General features: G+C 43.0%; 1 protein-coding gene across 6 annotated transcripts in view; it reads right to left on the reverse strand.

The window, feature by feature from the left end:
- The window catches only part of mib1 (MIB E3 ubiquitin protein ligase 1), a 57140-nt gene that overhangs the window by 26881 nt on the left and 5348 nt on the right, over positions 1 to 24911 (reverse strand). For all 6 annotated transcript variants that reach the window (XM_030402580.1, XM_030402578.1, XM_030402577.1 and 3 more), the window contains exons 3-12: positions 24575 to 24704; positions 20408 to 20512; positions 19307 to 19373; positions 18623 to 18827; positions 18010 to 18193; positions 16513 to 16657; positions 16268 to 16401; positions 15275 to 15382; positions 14940 to 15137; positions 14596 to 14747 (exon numbers count right to left, since the gene is read on the reverse strand). In XM_030402580.1, the coding sequence (XP_030258440.1) occupies positions 14596 to 14747; positions 14940 to 15137; positions 15275 to 15382; positions 16268 to 16401; positions 16513 to 16657; positions 18010 to 18193; positions 18623 to 18827; positions 19307 to 19373; positions 20408 to 20512; positions 24575 to 24704 (1428 nt within the window). The remainder of the gene's footprint in view (positions 1 to 14595; positions 14748 to 14939; positions 15138 to 15274; positions 15383 to 16267; positions 16402 to 16512; positions 16658 to 18009; positions 18194 to 18622; positions 18828 to 19306; positions 19374 to 20407; positions 20513 to 24574; positions 24705 to 24911) is intronic.

The following is a 24911-nucleotide window of genomic DNA, read 5'->3' on the forward strand; positions in this document are numbered from 1 at the left end:
GAGGACATTGCTTCCGTACAGTATAGATGTGCCCCGTGATGAAACCGACTAATTAAACAGATTCTTCAGTGGCCGCGCCTCGGGAAAGCTTGAAAAAGACACTTGAAAATTAATGAGAGCTCAAAAAGGAGAGGAAGCAGCCCAAACTTTTCACTGCCTCAGAGGTGAGGCTGCCACTTGTCTCCCCGCAACGCCATAAGCAGAATAAATAAATAAACAACTGGGGGAAAACTCGGTAATATTTCCTACTGTCTAACACCATCCACGCTCCTCTACGCTACACATTCACCCTTACTCTCTCCTCCATGTCTCGAATATGCAGTTATTCTAAGTATAGAGGTGAGCAGACGGAAGCTCTACCATAAGCAGCGTGTTCCAGCTCTATTTAAAAAGAAGAATGAAAGAGACTGGTGGGGGTTAAAAGGACACACAGAGTGAGGGGGTGGTATCAGAGTAGGCGGTTGAGTTGGTGGTGAAGGATGTAAAGCAGGGGAGGGGGGGGGGGATTCAAGAATATACAAGTGGAAGCACGAGAGACCACTTTATTTGGAGCTACTAAAAATAGTGCAGCAAATGGTAGCAGGGGCTAGCTGGCCTAACGCGCTTCTCTCCTTCCAGGCCAGTGGAATCGATAGGCAGGGAGCCGTAGGGGAGGCTTCCCGGAGTCTGCAGCCAACAGTTGCTGAGGGGGGGATATGGAAGAGAAGGGGGAGGGGGGTGAGGCGATGAGAGGAGCAGTGTGGAGTGGAGCGGAGCTGGAACTATTTTTTGCACTGCTTGACTAAATATGGTCAGGGAGGTGGTGAGACAAGACACATGAGCAGCCCGGCAACAGGGGCCGAGGCGTGTTTCAAATGCTTGGCTTCCCACAAAGTGCTAAGCGTTTAGCTTAACCCTCGGCGCTGCGAGGTAGGAAGCTACTGGCTGGTTGACCCCTTGTTCCTAATTTGCTGCCAGTGTACTCTTCCCTGCGCTCCCTGCTCTCCACACTGCAGCTGCATGTCTACTTGATATTTTTCTCGTCAAAAGGTGACCCCTCGCGATGCACTCAAGACTGCATAAGCTGCGCACGAAAAATATAAACACCAAAAAGATATTGCAATGTCAAGATCGTCCGTCTCCAGTCCCTGACAATGGTAATCAAATTTTCACGGATCACGGGGGACTATTAAAAGTACAGCTATCTTCTACCGCAGAGGCACGGCCACATCATTTTTAAATACCTCCATCACAATTCTGCTCTGAAACATTCAGTAAACTCCCTCTTCTAAGCTGCTGTATAAAGTTCCACTGAATAATAAAAGCGCATTTTAGGAGCAGGATAAAGCTCAGGGGCTGCGTGTGTGTCGATGGAATAAGGAAAATGCAGGGTGGAAGGACGGTTGGTACACTTTTCTGCCTCCTCCACCGACCAGGGCATCCTCCCAGCTCTCTCCCTCAGAACGCACATGATGGAGAGGAGAGTGCTGCAGATTTTTTTTCGCCCCCTCCTTCTCTCCCTCTTCTCTCTCTGCCTCCCCCCTTTTCCTTTTCAAATGGTAGCTCTTCATGTCAGCTCTACGTCTTCCTCTTCTAAAGGTATGACTTGTGTTTGTATGGGAATGTGTGTGTGTGTGTGTGTGTGTGTGTGTATGTGTGTGTATGTGTGTGTATGTGTGTGCGCGTGTGCGCGTGTGCATGTGTGCATGTGCTTGCTTTCTCTCCTTTTCCCCCTCCTCCCCTCCCTGACTCTGGCACTCAACCCGCCCACCACCACCCCTCCTCCCCCCAATCATAGAAGCTGATTCAGCGAGTCAGGCGTGCACCCGGCACACACGATGGCTGCAGCAGCTGGAGCGCTCTCTAGGTCATTATGGCTCTCTTCACTACGGGAAGAGGAGGAGAGGAGGGAAGAGAGGAGGAGCAGCTCAGATAAGAAACTGATCTGACAGGTAATATATGCTCTTCCTTCGCTTTTCGGACGGAGTTTACCCCTGACGGGCCTTGACGTCTCCTGTCCTGTCTCTTCCCTCTCTCTCTTCTTCGGATGCGATCAGTTATGAACCGCATGGTTTGCCTGTGAGTCGCGTAGTCGAAAAGGGGGAGTGGAATGTACTGTTCTGCAGCAGCAGCAACACTGGGACAGAACTTAACCAGAGAACACCTTTGGGCTTTTCCTTCTCTTGTTCCTCTTGTCTTTAAAGAAGGGAACAAATAAAGGCTTTATAAAAAGAAAAAAGTATGGAGAGGAAGAGGATGCAGGAGGAGGTGGAAGAGGGAAAAGGGAGGCTGGGGAGTTGCTATGGCCCACATGGATTTTAGCCCTGTTTTTTTGCACTCTCCACTCTATCTCTCTCATCTTGTTCTTTCTCCCTCCCTCCCTCCCTCTCTTGTCTTGCTCTCTCTCTCTCCCCCCCCCCCCCCCCCCCCCTCTCTCTTGTGTTCCTGGCACTGGCCGGACATGCTGCAGCAGCAGAGCTCTTTGGCTCATTAGGCTTCATGGTTGCAGCCCTGCCGCTATCTAATGACGGACTCGTTAACTCAGACCTGCACTGGTGTGGAGAGACATTCTTCTGTGCACAATTCGCCCTCTGCGTCCGACACCTTCCAAGATGCTTTTTGTCACCATGACTAAGGATACTATAAATACTGGGACTTTTAATGTGTCATTTTTGTCTTTTTTAAACATCTTTTTTTGGTTCTTTCTTGGTGGTCTTACCAGACCACTTTTCAATTTAACTGAGGGGCGGGGGAGGTCACTGCCATTCTTAATTGATGGGAGGTAAGTTTGAGAACACGTCGCACTTTTGAGCCCAAGGTTGGCTGATTGGGGCGGAAGGATGGAATGTGGCATCTAGAGGGATGACGAAGCATCAGAATAATGAACGGCGGGCAGGTTGGGAGTTCTGAACAGGGGGAAAAGCGGATTGACGGCACACAGCTGTGAGAAGTGTATTAAAACAGATGGGGGGGGGGGGGGGGGGAAGGTGAGGATGGGCGGGAGGGGATATTGGGCAGCAATGGTTGGCTGAGTAAATGTGTGTCACCAGCTGAACCCACAGCACTTAGGGTAGTAACCCAGTTTCTTCTCCCTCACTCTCAGTAACGGATTGCTATGGGCTTGGCATGGCATGCAGGGCACACAGTACTGCAGTGCTATCGCCCAAACCAGAACAGACACAACAACCAGCAGGCTATTTCGCTAGTTCACGTTCCCCAACCTCCATGTAGGAAGGAATTTCATCCCCCCCCTCTCCCCATTCGCTCAACCTCTCGGACGGCTGTGACATTTCCTAAACAGGACGTCACACCTTTAGGACCGGGCTCATCCACCAACTGTAACCTCCTGTTCAACCTCTCCTCATTGCTATTCCAAAACCCTTCTACTGCAAAAACATTGCACCACTTTTCCCATGTATTTAGTTCTCCGCCACCAAGTCTCCAAACTCAACTCTAAGCTGGTCTCTCCTAATCCATTTTTTCGTTTTACACCCATTGCCTCAGCACACAGGCTGCTGGCTAGCTTAGCGTGGTTGGAGGCAGTTGTCGACTTGTGGAATGTGTTGGTGTGGGGCAAAGATTCATTAGAGACTTGCTGAACAATTCTCGCCACCATGCAAATGGTTATTGATCGGTTCCACGCCCTCTGCAACAGAGCAGCTGGATTCACTGAGGACAGGTGAGGTTTGATCAGATAAAAAAGGAAGTCAGGAAAGATGACCATAAAAACAGTTTGCGGGAGGGGGAGAGAACAAGTACAGAGAGAGAGGTGGGGGAGTGGTGGTGGGCGGGGGGTATAGCCAGGACCAATCCACAAGTGCTGAGTGGGCATTAGCGCCTTCATGTGACCTATGGCCTGCCACTGCGCCTAAAGCCCAAATCCTGCTCACAATAGCTTCCTGTTCCACTTGGATCACCCTCGTTTTCAAACATCAGCAAGCGCTCCAACTAGCCACTGGGGACGTTGCTGACACAAGAGAGACGAGGGACAGGCAAGAGAGGGGTTCATACTGGTGCAAGTGAGAGGTCGGGAGGAAAAAAGGATATAGAAAAGTGGGGGTGAAATCAGAGAACATGATGGCGGTGAGAGAGATAGGCGGAAAGAGAAGTGGGAGGAGAGAAGTGAAATGTGTAGTATGTCAGCAGGGCCATTCGGCTTATAGGTGCACCCCTGCTCCCAGGACACGGCAAATGATCATCATGCAAGACAAGGTGCACACAGAGGCACCTTACCCCGCGGACTTTTTCTTTGAATTTATTTTTTAAATCAAGGAGAAAACTCTTCTCTTCTTTTTTGCCGGTTTTTATCCAAGCCCTTAATCTTCCTCAACATTTTTCCTGGAAACAGAAAAAAAAGACCACCTTCTGACTGAGCTGTATTCCTCCCCCTGATCCTCCTGGTTTCTCCTGGTTGTCTGGAGGACAGCGGGGGTCACTGGGACAGTCGACTATGGTATGGACTGCGAAACTTCGGTTATGTTCAGGGGCGGGGGGACTGACTGTTCAGCCTTACATGGCAACCAAACGAAAGCCTTGAGTGTTGAACTGAATTTACACTCAAAGTCACCTTACGGTGCAGACTACCATACTTGGGAGAGAGAACGGTGAGGAAAAATATTCTGCTCATAACTTCCTGACCTTGGCGAAAGGTGAGAACATTTCATACCTAAGATTACCTCCTTGGTGTACATACTTCTTTATGTACCCATATGAACATATGATAGCTATGGAATGTAAAGAAGTATGTATTCTTGGTGAGGTGCGAGTCCTCGCTCTGGGAAAATTGATGTCTGACAGCTGTTTCTGTGGATATGTTTGTGCTTTGCAGATTGTTAATATGACTGTGATCATGGTGTGAGAGAAAATAGGAGGCAAGTATAAAGAAAGGGGGGAGAGGGAGTGAGAGAGGAAAAGAGAGAGTATGAATGTGAGTGGTAAGGCTCATACATTAGCTATACTGTCTCTGGGCAGTCTCACTGCAGCAATGATCGCTGTAGGGAACTTACTGCCTTCTGAAACTGGCTGACTTGGCCAATAAAAAGCTCTCATCCAAGACATGCCAACAATTCATTAGACAATTATGTAAGTTAGCATAAATTGATAGCTATCATGTTTGAGCCTGCTCCGTCAGCAGTGTGAGTTTAGCGCACTGCTTTAGACACCTACACCAACTATGGGCAAACGGTTGCCTTGTGACATCGCCATACGAACAGGGCCTCCTTTCATTATTAGGTGCTTTTACTGCATTACAGCCCTTGAAATTCAGCCAGCTGCAACTTAGAACCAACTTCAGCAGGCTGCGAGAGGTATGCTGGAGCTGCTCCTGACCATTAATACCATAATCTTTTCCAGTGCTCCCACATGGCTCAAGGGGAAAAGAAAGCAAGGTGAATTGGACCAAAACTCTGCCATTATTGCTGCCTTTTTTTTTTTTAACATGCAACTGAAAGAGAAGGACATAGTTGCTGAGGAGGCAGAATGAAGAGGCACTGACGTTGCTGCTGCTGCTGCTGCTGCTGCTGCCACAAGCTGGATGTATCCTACTGCCGTATCATATGGCTTCCGTGTTAACAATCTTGTGTGTTTAACTATGGCTGCCCTCCCTTTATGCTGCTGCCCTTATCCGTACCCCCAGCCCGCATCAACCCGGCTGCCCCCGTGCTCCCCTCCCTTCCCCCTGATTCCTGCTCTCATTGTTCACGTTTGCTATGCTTGCCAAATGCTTTGCTGGGCCGCATGGCAGTCAGATTAGACCATCAAAAAGTGACAATGCAGGATCAGAGTCAACTATGGCCCGTCAGCTGATTCCAATTGTTGACTGCTTCAAACAAAAAAAAGGCAACAGAATATGGACAGAGGCACAGAGAGAAATAAAGTGGGGGGGAGGCGGGGAGCAGTTTGCATGGCGAGCTATTCATATCTAGCACTTTCACCTATTCTGACCTCGTCTCTGGCCTGTGCTTGGATCACTGACAATGAATGTACCACTTTTAGCACAGGTTTAAACCCCTTTAATGTCGATCCACTTCTCTACTTAAGGTCATTTTTTCCACTCCATGTTGGCTATAGAAAAATCAAATGAAAGAAATTGTAAAGTTAAAGATTTAACAAATAATACAATTAATTAAAGTCAATATCCTGTGATAACTGTTTAAGGTCAAGTAATTAGTGGCTCAAAAATAGCTCATACAAATGTACTCAAGTACACTGCTTTCAGTAAACCTCAGGTTATCTATGATGATTAATAAACTGTAAAACTTAAACACATTACCAGCAAATATAAAATGCTACATTAAATTAGATTTATTTTGCTAAATTAAAATGTTGTTAAAAGCAGCAGGCTGAGATGTATCCGTGCCTACACCATTTTTCCGCAGTGGAGCAATGAAAAAGTGTACGTATGCCACTATAGAAGGACATCTCTATTCGAATGAAATACAAGACGCCTCATTCTGAACTGATTAATATGTCAAGTGTAGGGTTGATTTACTCTGTTCCCCTTGAATAAAAGAAGTGTCTCAGGCGAGGTGACACAAAAGATCGTCTTTTTTTACTTTAATAAGTTTTTAGATGGCAGTTAAAACCAAGTAAGTCATGGATTAAAATAAATGTTTTTAGCCTGTAAATCCCTTTATGACATCCCACTGAATGTTTTTTCTCTGATAAAGTCAAATGAAATGTAAGTCCAACTCTTTTTTTTCCAAAAGGACACACTCAACTTAAAGGCAGGACCTGCATCAAATTCATGAGAATTTAGGAAACACTGGATTGATAAATGTTTTATTTTTTAAGAGCTGCTAAATTAAATCAAATCAGTTTATAATGACTAAACTAGAAAAATGGCTAAACTTTAATAAATTAGGATATTTTAAGTTAGTATCATAATCAAATAGCACTTTTAGGCTTCAGATTTTTCCACTCCTCAGACCTATCTGCATTACATTCTGTCTGCCTAGCTCTCTTTTCTGTCAAGACATCAGAGGCGTGTAGGATTGCATGGCTTGCACTGCGTGTTTCTCCCAGGCCCTCAATAGCATTGACCTGCTGTCTGAGTGACAAACACAGCAGATGCTGACATTATCAAATGCTCAGTGCCTGTCGTCCCCCTGCTTTTGCCCTGTTATGGCCCTTAGACGAGGTGAGCGGCCTGGCCACCTGACTCTGAGTGACTGCGTGTGTGTGTGTAAGTGAGCAGGCATGAATGTGTATGTTACAAATAGACCTGCCTCTGGTGTGCCATATCAAGCTGGCCCTATGTTGACCTCCATCCTGTCTACAAGCAGTGCTGTATATCATTCAGCTGTCGCTGACCACTTTGAGAACCTCATTCGTGGCTTGGCAGAAAAGTCGATAATTATAACAGCTGACTAAAAAAAATAAAAGCGGAAAAAAGGCCAAATAAATGTCACTTAACTGTATCTTAATGGAAAGATCGAGGTACCCGACAGCTTATTGGGTGGTGGAGAACTTGAATGTTTTCTAGCACAAATAAAAAATATTGCTGCAGTGGAATTTACCAGAAATTATTTATTACAATGCATGGCTAAAATATTGAAAATGTTTGATGTTGCTGTAACTGCAGGATTGATTTACTGAACTTATGATTAACATCAGCTACTATAAGCTTAAGGTGCAAACGCACAAAAACAATCGAAAGTTTTCACAACTTTTTGGTGGGTGATACTCTGATCATTTTTGTATCAGCTGAGGGATGGATTTTTATCAGACAATGCAACAACACTGTATTACTTTAGAGTGCTGAAAGACATAAAATAACCTGCCTTCAGTCACTGTTCAAACAGTTCTCTCTACACTACAAATCAGTCTCTAGGACTTAAATGACTGGTTTAAATTAATGTTGTGACTTGACACCCCAGAGTGCTGCTGTAGGAACATGAGTGAGAGAGCCTGTGTGTGTGGTTATGCCTCTGCATTTGTCTGTTGGCCGTCTCGGTGACCGCAGCGGCAGCGAGCTTGCAGCAGGGCCCATCTGTCAGAGCCTGTAATTGCTTCATGACTCCAGGACATTTGACTCAAGTGCACTGCCACAGATTATTATTATCCTTTTCTCAGGGAACAATTTTTCTCGCTCTCTGGGAGGGGGGCAAGCATAAAACTTAAAAAGATAGCAAGGAGGATAAATAGGCTGCCTGGGAGGCAGCAAAGGAGAAAGTTAGGTAAGGTTGATCAACTGTACCTATGTGTTATTGGTGTGGTGGTAAATGGGGTGTAGTGTGCTAAATGTACCTGCATGTCACACAGAGTGGGTGAAGGTGAACGGGTGAGAGAAAAAGCAGGAGAGAGAAAGAGACACGGCATTGTCCCTTTCAACCGGTGGGTGGACATGGCATGATGAGCCACATCTGAGGTTTTAATAAGATGTCTGAATGCAACATGGCCTTTCTCTGCTCAGTGTCGCTCTGATTCTTTTAGGATCAAACTTTTACTGCAGTCGAGTCTTTGAGATGGTTCACTTCTCTTTACAGCAGCTGCCGTGTCCGTCTCAGAAACAGTGATTCCACAATGCTTTGCTAAAGCTGGTAAAATGGAACCAAATCACCTCTTGAATGGATTTGGTCCCCTTCAACCAGCTGTAGCTATGCTTTGATGACTACAAGGAGCTCCTTTTGCTGTGATGCCCTCAACACAATCACTGCAATGACAGCAGGCCGCTTCTTGATGATTCTCGACCAACAACATCTGGAGTGTATGGTGATTTTCATGTTCAATGCTAAAGCTGTCTGATTTTTGACTAATAAATAAACCAATCCCAGCTTCAAACTTTGGTATGGTCCACTTTCCTGACTGAGTGTTGCCTCTCTGCCTACAACGGGAATGTTAATCTGACCACACTATCAATGGCTGTTTCAAAAATAGCCAGGTTGAGGGGGGGGTAGACTTGCAGTGAGTGCTATTTCGGAAACACAGCACTCACATGTCAGTGTGAGAATGTGCGGCTGTCTTGCTAAGACACCTCCTAAACTGGCTGTCGCTGGATGCTAACAGTCAATTACACTGTGGGTGGGAATGAGCAAAAGGGAAAAAAATTAATGAAAGGACAGCTAATGCAGCTCAGCAGGGACCCAGTGGCACTGTAACAAAATAGAAAGTAGAAATATGGAATAAAGAGTGCAGGAAATTAAAAAAAGGGGCAAAATATAGTTGTTTAGAGACAGTACAACACACACAAACACACAAACTCTTTGGCCTCCTTCCCTTGAAGCCTCCTGCAGTGTTGTTAGACAAGCTGGGGTAGATGAGAGCCAGATGCTCTAGAGGACAGGAGCTGAACGCACAAATCACAGGAGCAGACCGCTCACAAACAGTTACAGTCTCACACATCCACTCCCCGTTACTGCAGAACAGGCAGGCAGATCAAAACTCCCTTCACACTGCGTCTCCTGCGCACCCTCCTTTTCTATTCTCACTATTTGTTTTGCCTTCCTAATTTGGCACCGAACATGATGTCAAACTGACCTGTTCTTAAACTCAGAAAATAGACACTCCTGAAGGATTTGTTCTAGACTTGATCCAATTAAAACTTTTTCGCTCGGAGGGCTAAACTCAAACTTAATAGTGGGCCACAAGCCAAATACCTATTGTATTGTTTTAAATTTTATTGTATTGTTAAGATGCATAATGGTACCAGGATTCCAAGTTTCCTTAGCTCAGTTCCTTCCTGTGCATTCTGTCACTCTGCCAACTGTGCTCAGAATATTAAAAACAAATAATAATTAGGTATGCTACATGTTTAAAGAGCATTTCTACTTCAAAATAAAACAGCATAAACAATGATTAATAATACAATTTTCTTTTGAATATAATTTTTTCACCACTAGAAACATCTGTCAGGCTAAATCAAACCTTACTGCAGGCACACTTTGGGCCGCAAGCCTCACTTTGGGCATCCCTGATCTTATTTGTCTAATACCTGAAACTAATTTGAGGATGTGTGTTCAGCACACTGAAATCAATTATTATAATCATTTCAAATAGCACTGTATTCTTTCTAATTTCTCCTGAATTTAACGTGTTTTCTATTGGACCAGTAACCATGAAATCTATTTGGGTAATGCAAGAGTCTCTAGTTTACTCAATCACAGCAGTCTGACTTGATTAGCCTTGTCTGAAATGAGCAAGAGAGAGAGTGAAAATTCAATCAATGGCAGCCATGAAGAACACGTGAATTTAGCAGGGAGCCCTGAGAAATACAAACATTTGACCCCTTTTAGCAGATTTTCCTCCATGGGCCAAAAAACACTGTTTTATATGTAACTGTTAACCCTGTTACAATATTACCACTCTGCTGCTGCTGCCTATTAGTACTGACATCATATCTGTCTGCATTTCCAATCACAGTGTGTATGATTGCAGAACCCCATGACTGCGCAGGTGAGGTGATTACCATTTGGAGTTTGCCTGTATGTTGCCATATTAAAAGAAAGCTGAGCAAGATACGAGAGAGGGGGGAGGGCAAATAATACAAGGAGGTGACACGTAAAAGGGTACAGACCGCCACTGCAGGGCTTGTTTGGAGCCCATTTATGAGTCATGGGCTATTAATCGTATTGTTTACAGTATTGTAGCAGCTACTGGCTTCAAGCAGCCAGAGGGAAAGACACGGAGACGAACCAGGCTCCCCTTGCAGGCCGGAGCTGCGGTAAACACACACAGGCAGAATACACGATGTGGATGTCCGAGGAAGAAAATCCTTTCCCAGAACATGCTACAACTGGTTATAACAGCACTTTCAAATTTACTAGCAACTGTAAAACTTAACAACTAGGTCTAATTTATGAGGAAATGCCCTTAGACTCAGTCGTGGGGCGTGTGTGTGTGAGTAATGAACAAGGTGAAATATTGTAAAGCCCCAGCTCCTCCAGCACCCCTGCTGGTAGAGCTGATTTGTCTCTGTATTTGGGACTACAAGTTGAAAGGTTCATCTGTCACCCACCGGGTTCTTCCTATGCGTCTTCCTCAATCTTCTTTCCACCGCCGGAAGACCCACCAGCGTTTTTAAAGCACCGAGGTATACACACACACACACACACCAGGGACTCTGACACATTCTCTACTCGAACCAAAGCGCTGGAATTTGATGGCGTAACTTAGATCATTTACAAAGAGAAAGTGTAACAGAACACAAGCAAATTTTACAAGAGTTACTGTAATAGTATTGCGATTAGACTTGTTTAAACCACGAATGCCAGAGCATACTGCACTCAATCTAAACACGAGGAGAGAGGGAAAACGGAGCTACCATCAGGAAGCAATAATGACATCAATAATTAACTAGAGGGGTTTCGTATCATCCTTCATCCAGTGGGCCTCCGATCAACTTCAAGCAGACTGTCATAGAAGCTATGATTCCGCGGCAGGAATTCCTCTAAGCACTCAATCGAAGCAACTGCCTCTCCACTAAAAAACACACCAGACAAGGTACTTTCACTTCAACCAAGGGAGAGATTTTCGAGGGCTTTAGGACTTGTGGACTGTCTCCCCGATATTGCAGGAGCTCGAGTGTGAAATAAAAGTAAATGGGCAGACTGGAGAAGGCGACATATATCTTCGTTTCTCTGAAGGCAAGGGGACAGAGCGTGGACGGCAGCAAGAGACGCACACACACACCCCCACACACACCACAACAGTAGCCCTGATTCAGAAAATTCTGTACTCCAGCACTTTTTCGCCACTTAATCAATGAGTCCTAGAACAGACCGGCTTTGTGCTCCTTTATATGCTGAATCCTGGTTAACATATGCACATTACACTCTCATTGCATTTTAATATTTATAATGCAAGTGATTTTCTGCCAGTCTGCAAGCTTTTCTAAATAAGCTCAGTATAATTCATTAAAATTGAAAAAGTGGGGAGTAAAAGACAACACAGTGGCCTCTCTCTACAGTCAGGCTGCGACTGCTGGCTCTATGGACAATTTTGTGTGTTCTGTGTGTGTGATTATAAATTATTTCTGTCATCTATTAGTTATAATTTGAAAAAAAATAATTAATTTGTGAATGAACCAGATAGATTTATATCTGTATAATTGCGTTTAATTATAAAATTTAAGGGAACAACAACTCTGGAACGAGCTGCTTAAGGGGATCGGGCAAGCTAACTCGCATCGTTTTTAAATTTTTCATATATGTTTATAAATGATCATAGACTTGCTGTTACTTGAATTATCATATTATACTCTGCATCTTTCAGCACTTTTGTTGCTGTTCCAATGTCCAATTTTCTGATTTGTCTTTTTGTAAAGCACTCTATTTTTGTGATTTAAGTGTTATTTCCTTTGTCATTGAAATGTGCTGAATACGCTTGTTTTGCTTTGTTGGAGAAAATAAATCCTTGACCCACACTCTGTCTAATTAAATCCATTAGCCTATAAATTTTGTCATGGCGATTAACCCTTTGACAACTGATTTTAACCTTGTTTTGTGTTTTTATACAGTTATTCTTTATGTCTAAGTCTATCTGCAAATCAATTGATCAGTGTACCACACAGGAAACGGGCGCTGGTTTGGACAATCTATTCTGCTGTGTGCCAGAGGTGGGGGGCTGATACTGGGCAGGCCCGTGGCAGGTGGCAGGTGTTTCACCGCCCTCTGACCTCAATTCCATTTGTCCTCACGCCAAAGGAATGAATGCCAGTGAAGGGGAATGACATTTAGCCTTGGAAAACCACGCTCATGCGCAAAAAACATACACATACACACCCAAATCTTTCAGAACAGGACGAAGCTGTCTACTTTTGCCAGATCGCTCCAGTCTGTAACACTGGCCCTATAGCGCCAATGCCCATCACCTTAAGAGGCCCTGGGTGAGCAACATGACATGGACAGCTGTCTCACTGAGCCATCTTTAATATGCTCATGGTTGAGAGACAAGAATAAAACAGCTCAAGAGTGGAGTAACAACCTGCTGGAGCCGGAAATAGCTATGACCAAGGACAAGGCGAACTGCTGCTGAACGGACCAGCCGCTTCAGGCCAGCCTCTGCTCACAACACAAGGTGACAGACCAGCATAACAGCAAAAAGAAACAACAAATGAACTTCAAGGGCTATTAAGTACACTGATAAAAAAAAGTCAATGTAAGACAGATGCTTTCAAGGCCTCAAAGGTAGTCTAATGTCAATTTGAGACCGTACCATCTGTTGTGGAGATGGATGCAGCCTACAAAGCCTGCTTCAAACTTCAATCAATGTCAAACTAAATTGAGATCTTAAAGTAAATTTACAGCAAAATAAAATGTGATCAGTGAGGCAGTCAACTTCTTCTAGTATTACTGGCTTTGAATTTAAGTGGAATCTGTGGAAGATTTATAAATATCCATAGAGAGATTGTTCATACTTGAGTTGTCACGATTGAAATGTACATGTAAACTTGTATTATTTAAGTTTGCAAATGTGTCTCCCATTGCTGTTGTTTTTTTAATATCTGCCAAGGAAGTTATGTATTTGCCTGTGTCCGTTGATTGGTTGGTTTGGCTTGGCATGGCATAAGGATTACCCAAAAACTACTGAGAGGATTTCCACGAAATTTGGAGGGGGTAGGACATTTTTTGTCCCTCTCTTAAGTAGTCTAGTTATTTCATTTGATCTAATTAAATTGTTATATACCGATCTTTAGGGGGATGTGCTTTGTGCGCATTTATGTGTGTATGTCACTTAAACAACAAATTAACGTTTTTAAAAATATCCATACCGAGGTGTTCAATATATTCTTGATTTAAGCACATTTTAAGGGGCAAGCACCACACTAGACTGCAAAAGTGTATTTGACTTGGATAATTCCCTTTGAGCAAATTCTTTGCAAAACAGACCATGACTGCAAATGTACTACACATGCAGCAATTTGGGAATTTAAGGCACATTATGTTATTATGCTACATTCTTAAAAATGCCGTACTTTTAACAGCATCCTCTTGCCAATTTAATATTTGTTTTTGTCCGTGATTGGACCTTGTCGGTCCGTAGGTGGTGAGCCTAAATCTTTCATTCCATCAGAGGATGATTAAATAACGGATTAGTGGTAACAGATAAGTAATGCTGACATGACTTCAGTCCTCTGGCTGCTAAGAAGCAAACCTCAAGGTCTAGCGGTTGTAGTTTCGACTCATATTCTCAGCGGTTTGATATGTTTTTGTTCTTGTTTTAGTGATGTTTCAGTTGCGCTGAGGTGAATATTCAGTGACAAGTACGTTTCATGCAGTATGACTGTCACACATAAAATCTAACACAACTCCTCAGGTGCTAATTAATTAACAGAGCTAAAAAATCTCTCAGTAGCACAAGATTTCAAATTCAAATGCAGCTCTACTGTGATTTCTATACAGTTTGTTACTGTAAGACAATTAGGTAGTCTTAGGCATCAACGTCAAACATTCATGCATCAAAGATCAATTTTCTCACCATACTCATCATCTATGAATGTAATTGGTAAAAATTCAGCAGTCCGCATCTAATCAAGAGTTTACTGAAAGCATTGTGCTGACATTTATTGTGACCCTGAGGATATCATTACCACAGACTCCGCTTAAATTTGCCCTAGTCCAACCACGAAATAAAGTAAATAGGTGTGACAGCTAGCAGAAGCAGGATAGAGTCTCTTACCTGGGGTTTCCTCGCAGGGCAGCATGATGCAAGGCATTGAACCCGTTATTGTTTGTGATGGTGACATCAGCACCAGATTCCAGCAGCACTGACAGCATGTCATCTCTCTTCTTGCTTATGGCATCATGCAGGGGTGTGTCCCCTTCTGAATCCTAGAAGACAATCCTGGTGTTACTTACTACTCTCTGATTAATCCGTGATTCAAACCCTGCCTAAAATGACCTTTTGACCACCGTTTATTGACAAAGCAATGTAAATCAATGTTAATTACAAGGATCTCTGATGGTGCTGGTATACTTTCTTTTGTTACCTTTCTGAAATTTCTTTGTCATTGTGATAGATACCTGGAGGCTGGGGTGGCAGCCAAAGTCCAGCAGGGTTTTGACCACCTGCAAGTGGCCCTTGTTGACAGCAATGTGTAATGGAGTCTGCCTTCTCTTGTTCCTGGCGTTCAAGTCAGCACCGCCCCTCTGCAGCACCTCAATGACAGAGCCCTCATCACCGAAGGCTGCGTGGTGCACTGCCCGGTCTCCATCTTTGTCCTGAGTACAGCGACACACCCGCATAATGACTCAGTGTTATGTCCGAGAGAGTGGATTTCTTACTTGCATGGGCCAAGATGCATTCATGATAAAAAGGTTTTGGATGCGAGAGGACAAATTTATTTAATTATACTAACCTCAGCTTCCAGGTCCACGTTGTGTTTAAGCAGCAGCTTTAGGACATCAACGTGACCGTTCTGACTGGCTGCCTGCATAGCAGTGTGTCCAGCACACTGCCCGTTCACCTGTAAACACATCAAGAGCCAAAGAGAATATGGGTGCGTGTCAATGTCATGTTTGATGTTCAGATGTGCATCTACTGAATTAGCTGTTCACCTCAGGGGCTAAGAGATTGCTGAGGGTGTGTTTAAGCCTTTGTGTATGTGTGCGTGCATGAACGGCTGGGTGTGCATGTTTCATCACCAACTGCAGCACTGCAAAAACTCAGAGCATAAATATTAATGTGGATTCCTTTGGGAGTCTCGAGACGTCTCTTGTCCTGGCAGGCGGATCACTTGGCCAAGCTCAGTGTGCTCAGCTTTAAGCAAATAATTCCACTGAAAGGCAGTAGGGCATCTGGCCAGCCTTCACCATGGACACACATACACATACACACATGCAGAGTCATTCATTCTCTCTTGCTCGCTGAGTGAAGACTGTATTGCAGACTTGACGTACGCAGTTCTTTTAACCTATACAGGGCACATTGTCCTGTAGCAAACGGGTGTTTTCCCTGGCCTGCAGCCTGAGTCAGAGCACAATCTGCAGCCGTATGGGGTTTGTAGATCTCAGCTCGATTCTAAGAGTGAATCGGGTCTGTGCTGCAGTGCACACCAATGCTCCTTGGTGCCTCCTCTGGGCCCAGCCTTAATGCTTTTCAGATTGAGAGAGGTGCAGGAGTGGGAGGATCTCAGAGCCCTTTCCTACGAGACTCTCAGCCTCCTCAATATACTGAGAGCAGAGTAGAGCACAGCCACGGGTATTACACCTCCAATTATCAATGTACTCAGATCTTTTGTGTCTGTTCAGTGGGCAATATTACATAGGTTTGTCATAAAGCCAGCTAGAAATTCAGCAGATGCTCACACCAAAAAAAAGTACTCCCAAAATACGATACTTTGAGCACTTACATCCACATCAGGTCTTTTAAGGATATCTTCCACCTTGGCCAGGTCTCCATTGGCTGCTGCTTTGACCAGCTCTTCGTTGATGTCCCCGGACTCTTGTGTCTCAAAAAGTTTCTTCAGCAACTGAGACAGACGCTCTGGACAAACAGAGAGAAAACGTCAGAAAGTAATTGTGCAAAGATGTCAGAAAACAGAGAGCAGTGAGGACAAAGAACTCAGATGACACAGAAGTGCATGTTTGTACACACCTCCAGAGGCGTTGCTGACAGCGGAGCCAGAGGGCGCAATCTTGGTGACAGCGGCTGGATTGTACGTCCAAGAAGTTCCACAAACCTCGACTTTCAGGTCACTGTCAGAGTAGATCTGCTGCACACGGCCCACCTTGCCTAAGGTCTGTTGATAAATATTGCGACAAACTCATTAGTATATGGAAGAATGTTGTCTTTGGGCTATGTTCTGTGTAACAGGGCCTGTAAGTGGCGGAGGAAAGATGGAGAGAGATTGTTAGAAAGAGCAAAAAATGAGATGGTGGAGGAGATGATAAAGAGGAAATAATACCAGCTCAACACAGCAATTGTCCAACATGGAGCAGAAACAAAGCTTGTGGCAAAATAAAAACTATATTACAGATTTATGCTGTGTTCTCATTATTCAGAGGACATGTACTTGAGAAAGAAGATGGATATAAAAGAAAAAGAACCGTCTACTGGCTAGACTATTCTTCATCTATACAGGCAATACAGAGAGGACAGAGCAAAATGCTTTTCAATTTTGAATCATATCATCTCGGCTCTGGCTATATATGAGAAAGAGGCACTTTGAGTCTGTCGAGTCGGGTCCAGGCTGTCCTAGAGGATGCCATCAATAATGGGGACTGCAGCAGTAGAAGCAGCAGCGGGCGGCAAACATCCGTGGTTAGTGATCAAAGCTACAACCCATCTCAGGGTTTTAAGGCTCATTAGCTGCTGAGGGGGGCCAGTTTGGCAGGGACAAGTGGCATATTGGAGTAGACTGGCGTTACATAACCTAAGGCATGCTGGGCACCAATGAATAAACTACATAATAAGCGAAGAATAAAGCTGTGTTGCGACTGAAAAAAAAGATAAATAAAAAAATGTCAGTGACATAGCGTAAGACTTATTTAAGGGGAGCAACCGTGTCTCTGGATGTTATTAAACTGCAACACTTCTTTAAAGAAAATTAGGGACTGGCACTGCTACGTGTACAGCAGAAAATTACACACAGTTAGATGAATTGAGACTAATTTAACGACGGTTCTTGCATACAAATTGTGCCTGTGATGAAATCCATGTCAGAACTGATGACTTTTTTTTTTTTTTAAGTTAAAATGCCTGGTGCCAACAGCAATGACTTTCTCAGATTTTCCTCTAAGTACCTATCATAATGCAGATTTTTCTCCTCAGGTTTGATGAAACTATCCACTTAAGTGTAGTTTAGATTTCAAGATGTTTTGTCACTCAGACAACTTAATAGCTAAGGTGGATAATTTAATTTGACATTGTACTTCCCATATTAATGAAATAAATCCACAGAGATCCATTTCTAGAATTGCTCCACGTTTTTTTGAAGATCAATCATAAAACGCAACATGCTAATGAAACAGGGATACTGAACATTGTATAGGTAAATGTATATGCTAACATAATATTCCAATATACATTACAGTAAGGTCGAGGGGTGGTAACATTTGCTCAAATGAGCGAGAAAATCTTTCAGATTCTTACAGGCAGCATCGCCTCAGCCCACTCCCCGTGGCCTCTTTGTAGCAGCTTGATGCGGTCGATGTCATAGCAAATCTGGACCAGGTCTCCCACAAGGAACTGGGAGCTGCCTCCCTCTGCCCCAGCGGCTACTTCACCACTGCGCACAACGTTGGCCTTTGTCAGCACTGCTGGGTTGAATGTCCATCTGTGGAGACAGAAATTAATGCATTCAAATAGCTCACATAAAGTATGTTGCTGAACCAAGTATTGATTATGAGCAGTGACATGGAATATCTAAAGGCACCTAAGATCAAAGTCAAACAGAGTGATGAGCTTACATTTTATGAATTCTAGAAGCAGACTAAAATTCAGCAAAGATTCACTTTTTTATTCCATATTTTACTACAAATTGACCACTTATTTTTATTGAGTCTTTTCTCAGCCTGTTATAAACCAAAATTCTATCTAGCAAGAACATACTGAAGAGTGTATTTGGCAGCTGTTGACTGAGTTTGAACTGAAGAGCATTATATAAAACGTATTACTTGGCAAACTATGCTGATGAGACGATACAGTTCATTGATTCTACTCATTGGCAGCCAATAAATCTGAACCAGTCCATCGAGGCACGTACCTGTTCCCACTGGGGTACTGAACGACAATATCATGATCTTCATCGATGCCACATACTGTGCCAGTGGTGGTGAGCGTCTCAAACATGCCGTCAGTCCACCCGCCGTGGCCATGTTGGAGGGACTGAACAATCTCTAGGTCTAAGTCGATGTTGACCAGGTCTCCAATTTGGAGACCGCCAGGATTTCTGTTGCCATTCTGCTCACCTGGGAGATATTGGTAAGTTAGGTCTATTAATATCAAAATTGCACTATTAAAAGTGTATAAAAATGGTGGGAATTTGAACATCGACAATTAAAATTTCCAAGACAAATCTGTACTCCAGAAGGTTTTAAGTACACATGCTGAAGCAAACTGATTAGAAAAAAACAGAAAAAAGCATTACTACATCAAAAGATTTTCTTTATATGAATAATGACACTATCAAACCAAATGAAGGACTTCTGCTGCAGTGTTGAATGCAGAGGACGATTCATTCCTGTTGTCTTGGATTATTGTAACTGCATGACCTGAGCCTGTACCTGCTTTTGGCAGCGGGGCTACTATGCAGTGCTGCCATCTAGTGACCAAACAGGACTAACTACAAGTGAAACTCCCCTAATGCCCTTGAATTCACTGCACCAGAACGATAGGTGAGAGAAGTGGTGCAATAATGACGGTGGACACAGATCAGTGGCTTACTTACCTAAAACGGGGCAGTGGTCTCTGTAAAAAGAACCTCCTTTGGCATCCTGGACACATTTCAAATCCGACTAAGAGAACAAAGAGGGAAGGGGTGAGATAATTAGCCAGGGTAATTCCATTAGCAGAGAGGCATGATGATCATGAATAATGAATTTGAGAATTTACACACTTCAAGCTGTTGTGTAAGTGTAGTTTGTCTGGATAACTAACAATATCCATGCCCTTAGGGTAATGCAGGACAATGAGACACTACACCTCTATATAGAGAGACTACATCATATCATTGTGATGACTCAGATGCGCAGCCACTGTGGCAGAGTTAGAGGGCAGAGATGATTGTAAGGCAGAGCAAACATTCCTCTGAACTGATGAAACACTAAAGTCCTGAATACGACAAGCCCCAACAAATTAATAACTTGAGGGTTTCCTGCTGTATCCAGGCAGCTGGACACTCCTTATCCTATGATGCTTTGCGCACAAAGCAGACATTATGGAACAGGAAAAGGTGTTGGCCTCAAATGCTGCATTTGGAACATACACTGTTACTATGTATCTGCAGGATTTGCTCAAAGCCTTAGAAAAAAAAAAAGCCAAAATGAAACTGCCGAGATGGGGGGTCTAATCCATGTTTACTAAAGCCAGAAGCAGATGCTATCTACCATCCTATTGGCCTATTAGAATAACAAAGGACAAATCTGTTCTGAAACCAAGAAACCCGACTGGCCTCTTTTGAAAAAAGTCAAGGGCAGTCTCCACCAATAAGGAAGATGCTTTTCATCTGAGACGCGTGTGTAGCTGCTCCTGCAACAACCCCAGGAGGATGTCCCCCTCCTCTAAAGTTGACCTCCATGTTCACTCCCTGCCCCTAAAAAGCAAGGGGAACAGCTTGCCTTTATCATGCAGATACCTTCCCCTTCCAGCTGCCTCTACAATGGCGCCTTACTCATGCTGGCTGTGTGGCTCTCACAAAGGCCTGGCAGCAAAAGAAAGAACCTCAGCCCTGCGGTCAAACACAAAAGCCACCTGACAGCTGATCTTTTGTGAGACTCAGTGTGTGTGAGTGAGTGACTGAGCGTGAGGGTCAGGCTGGAAGTTTGCTCACCATTCCCTCAAAGCCAACTCTGTACAGGTTCTTGGCCCCATTGTCCCACAGTACGTAGGCAGCGCTGTGAGGGCTGGCTGCACTCCAGTCCTGGATCTCTGTTACCTGTGGAGGGCGGGATGAGATGAGATGAGTAAGACAGAAAAAGACACATTGAAAGCAGATTGTTTTGAGCTTGAATCAGACTTTTTTGTGGAAAAAACAGTTTCAACTGGCTGGATATCAAAAAAAAGGTTTTGGCATAGTGTATGTGAAAATATTATATCGACCATAAGGGGATACTATTTTAGTGGAAGGTTTTAAGCAGGTGATTTTCATCTTTTTCCCCTCATAATGATAGAAAATAAGGGAAAATGTAGGGAAATTATCTTTTCAAATTGAAGGTCAGAGTGAAGGTTGGACTACAGAATAGAAACCCTGGAGTCAAGTTACTTTGCAGTGTCTAGGGTGAAAGACAGGGAAATGTCTGCTAACACAACACGTTGAACTTGAGCTTCTCAACTTGAGGGAAAAAATAACCTCTTGCCATGTACAGGATACCAATCAGCGCTCTCAGAGATCCAGTTTTAGTTTTATGTACTTCTTTTTTCCTACATGTTGATATACTGCGCATCTGACAAAGGAAAGCAGAGTAGTTGGAAAGCTGATGTAATAAATCTATACACAGCAGTGTCAGATGCTCTGTTTGTTGCTCTCAGAGATCCAGTTTTAGTTTTATGTACTTCTTTTTTCCTACATGTTGATATACTGCGCATCTGACAAAGGAAAGCAGAGTAGTTGGAAAGCTGATGTAATAAATCTATACACAGCAGTGTCAGATGCTCTGTTTGTTGCACGTTCACTGTGTTTCGACCTGAGGGAAAATTTAATTCGCCCGACCACTGAGATATTAGGAGTGGGACTCATCAAGGACAAATCTGATTAGGCTTTGATTTTTGGAGTCACAATTAGATTTTGTTTTAATTCTCCCTGCATTGCAATTTTACAGTCAATACTAAACTACTTAATTGTTTTGGGCAAGATGGTAATAGTTGTGAAATCTCCAAGAATGTTTTAATTAAACTTTTACTGGGTTTCTCTGCAAAGAAAAACATGACACAGGACAGAGGCAATGGGCCTGGCCTAGTTCAGCCAGACCACAGACAGAGCCTGTGGGAAACACTGCTCATTCAGGCAACAAACTTTTGACACAAAACATTCTATCCAAAACTAAGGTTTGTTTTCAGAAGGCTGTTTTCCCCTATTGAAAAATAACTTGATGCAGCTGCTATTTCGCTAACAAGTAATTGATGAAAATCTGAGACTGGGTATCCACAAATGATTAACTGCATCATCTTTGATGAATTCAGAAAAGTCCTCAACATCGATATCTGTGTATGTTTCCATCAATTAGCATTAACGGAAAATAACCTTAAGTGCTGCATCCAAATTGTGGTTATTGTTACTCGGTATGCTCAGGTCAGCCAGAAAAGCATTTTATGTTCTCAGCCATCCTTATTTACTGGATATCTCCACACTGTGTTCGGAATATACGAACAGTCAGTCAAAGTTTTTGGCCCCAACAGTTCCAGCCTCCCATTAAAAACGAAATCTATCTATTTAAATAAACTGCAAGTCACATGGAAGGAAAGCTAAAGGAGAGAAGCTTCTGTCCTTACTCTCATCAGTCCTTTTACAGTGTATTACACCATTAATGTGTTAATAAATACATGGCTTTTACCTTTGCTCCTTTGAGCCTCTCAACTTGTGCATGCACGTTAAAAAAATATTAGGAAACACTGCAAGTCAGACAGTCCATCTTTTGCCTGCCTCACCCACTGATAAAGCATCAAAAGTTGATCAAAACCATCAAAAGCATAACATCTGCCACAACATTTTTATACATGCTTTTCTTCAGTTAGTACTCATTTTATTACATGACTGATGCTCTACTCAACTTTAGTAGTGAGAAACCGCTCACAGCCTTTGTGATGTTTGCAGGGCGCCGTGAGCCAAAGAAAATCATAAGCATAAGTATGAAATGAGGTCTGAAGGGGCCTGCAAAATCAATTCAAATTTGGAGGATAATGTTGGGATTGTCACATGAGACAATTCCTTCTTCATCACAGTGGCGCAGCATTTTCATCACATTGGGAAAGTGTCAAGAGAAGAGCTGCAATGGAGTAAATGAATTCTTTAATTAAAAGCTTTGCCTAAAGTAAATACAGGAATCAAATCGTTAAATTATTTTCAGGCCCCTTACAGAGGTAATTGATTAATGGGCCTTCGGAGGTAATATTCATGCTAAACTAATGGAACATCTAAGCTGCAGGACATGCAATAGCAGTTTTCTGGAGAACATATTGCTTACAGCATCATAAAACAGTAATGAGATATGCCATTAAATAACACAGCAAAATGAAGTCTTAAATTGCCTGGAGGGACTCTTAAATTGAATACTCTGGGGTCTGGACCAGAGTCAAAATACAAGCACTTTACAGCACATTTACAGCATAAATCTAAATAGAGTGTGCTAAACAAATGCAACCTCATCAGACATTGTATTACTTTCTAATGATGTATTTAAGGCTGGAATAACCTGCAGCAAAGAAGTGTGTTTATAGCCTCAGTAAAGATATCTAAGAATCAGCAGAATGAAACCAAGGAGTAAAGGTTTTTTCTGTGACATATTCTACTGGATTAAATACAAATCTACAAAAAACTTTATACATTATTTGAAGCTGCTCTACCTCTTGTGCACATAAGTTTACAAAGGATCAGCAGATATTTTCCACTAAATAAGGAGTGCTGGCTGCTGAATTTTAACAAAAGTGCTAATGTATGTTAAAGATCATGCAGAATCTTTTCTTTCTAAAATCACCATGTTTTTCATTTCTATTTTTCTTTTTAAATGGGCCCTATGTTACAATTTGTGGCAATTTACATATGACATAGGTAATACATTCAAGTCAAGTTTTTACTGACTATATGTGAGCGGATTGTAATGCTATGTGAAAAATGAGACCTTTCCTGTCTCTCTCAGTTGCCCATACAAGCCTGCTGACGATTTGTTTAAGTTGTTTAATGCTGCTGGACTTTGGATTTCTTTGTGAAGGGCCAAAAGGATGTGAACTGATGCACATCCTCGCCAACGTTAGTATAGAAATGTCTGCTAACATAAACTAACGTCCGGCTTCCAGTACAACACAGATGTTCAACAGAGCACCTTTCATTTTTGGTGTAGGAAACTCTCCATTCCAGCTACAGGTGGCTGACATCAATATATTGACATGATGATATGAGACAAGATAATGATTTTGCTTACTGTAGTATGCATTATAATGGATTGCAAATAAGGGATATAATTTTTCTGAACTTAAAAATGTATTACTTAATTGTCCCAATTATTTCAGGGCCACAGTGTCAACTGCTTCACACCCAACTCAACACCACTGGACTGTATCTCTTGTGGGTTTGCCTTATTTGCTTCTTAGTTTTTTTCATGCTACAAACATGTTCGCTCAGCTAGTGCTTTTCCTGTTTCGGCAGAGGCACCAGCACATTTCAAATCAATGCCGTGCCCACTTCAGCTGCACACATGTCGTTTGAATGGTTTTCCTTCCAGGGACTTAATATTCACTTAATCTTGCAGCTTTTAAATAAAAAATGATTTTGCAACTGTGTCTTTTATGTTCATTGAGCAAAAAATGGAAACATATCTATACATTTAAACCTCACTTGCAAGGCACAAAAACACGGCAAAATGCTGGTAAAGTATGTAAGTGTCTGGTCGATTTGCTTCACTGACCAGCCACAAAACCAATATAATGTTCAACATTCACCAACCATGTGGTCGATGGACAAAATAGTTACTTTTTCACAATAATCACTTGTGAAAAAAGACAACTATTTTTCCTTGGCCTTCTTTTTTAACCATCGAGCACCTTTTACTTTAAACATAATACAAATTTGTCTTCTGCCTTGTCCACTGCAAATAAATCTGAGTGGCTGGAACTCAGACAAACGCTTGGGTGATGTAGAAGATTATTTGGGATAAAACGAAGAAAAGGCGTGGAGGACTGTAAAGGTCACATGCTTTTCTCTGTACAATACAAAGTTAGGCCAGAAGTGGGTGACTGACTGCTACACTTACTGGACTCTGCACAGATAACCTGGCTGGTGTCCTACCTTTCCTCTCCTTCCGTTGCCTCCGTCTTGGTCTTCCCACTGCCAGTCAACTCCTCTCACCACTCGGCCTCCAGTGAAGATCCCTCTGGCTGTGATTTTCTTTGACTTGCGACGTGACTCCAGAAGTACTCTGCAGAGATAAGAAAATAAAAATAAAAATCTTTAGTTGGGCTCAGCTTTAATCACTTGAGTGACACTGTCGGAGTATACAAAAGCAGGTGTTTACATGAGCTCTTTTTAGGTGGATTAATTCAATGTGCTTTCAGTTACTAGCGAATATGCATTGCAGAGGGGATGCCAGCACTTCCCTCCTGCTACCCAGTATCCTTAACTGCCC

Source organism: Sparus aurata, chromosome 21 (genome assembly GCF_900880675.1).
Source record: "Sparus aurata chromosome 21, fSpaAur1.1, whole genome shotgun sequence".
Taxonomy (NCBI): Eukaryota; Metazoa; Chordata; class Actinopteri; order Spariformes; family Sparidae; genus Sparus; species Sparus aurata.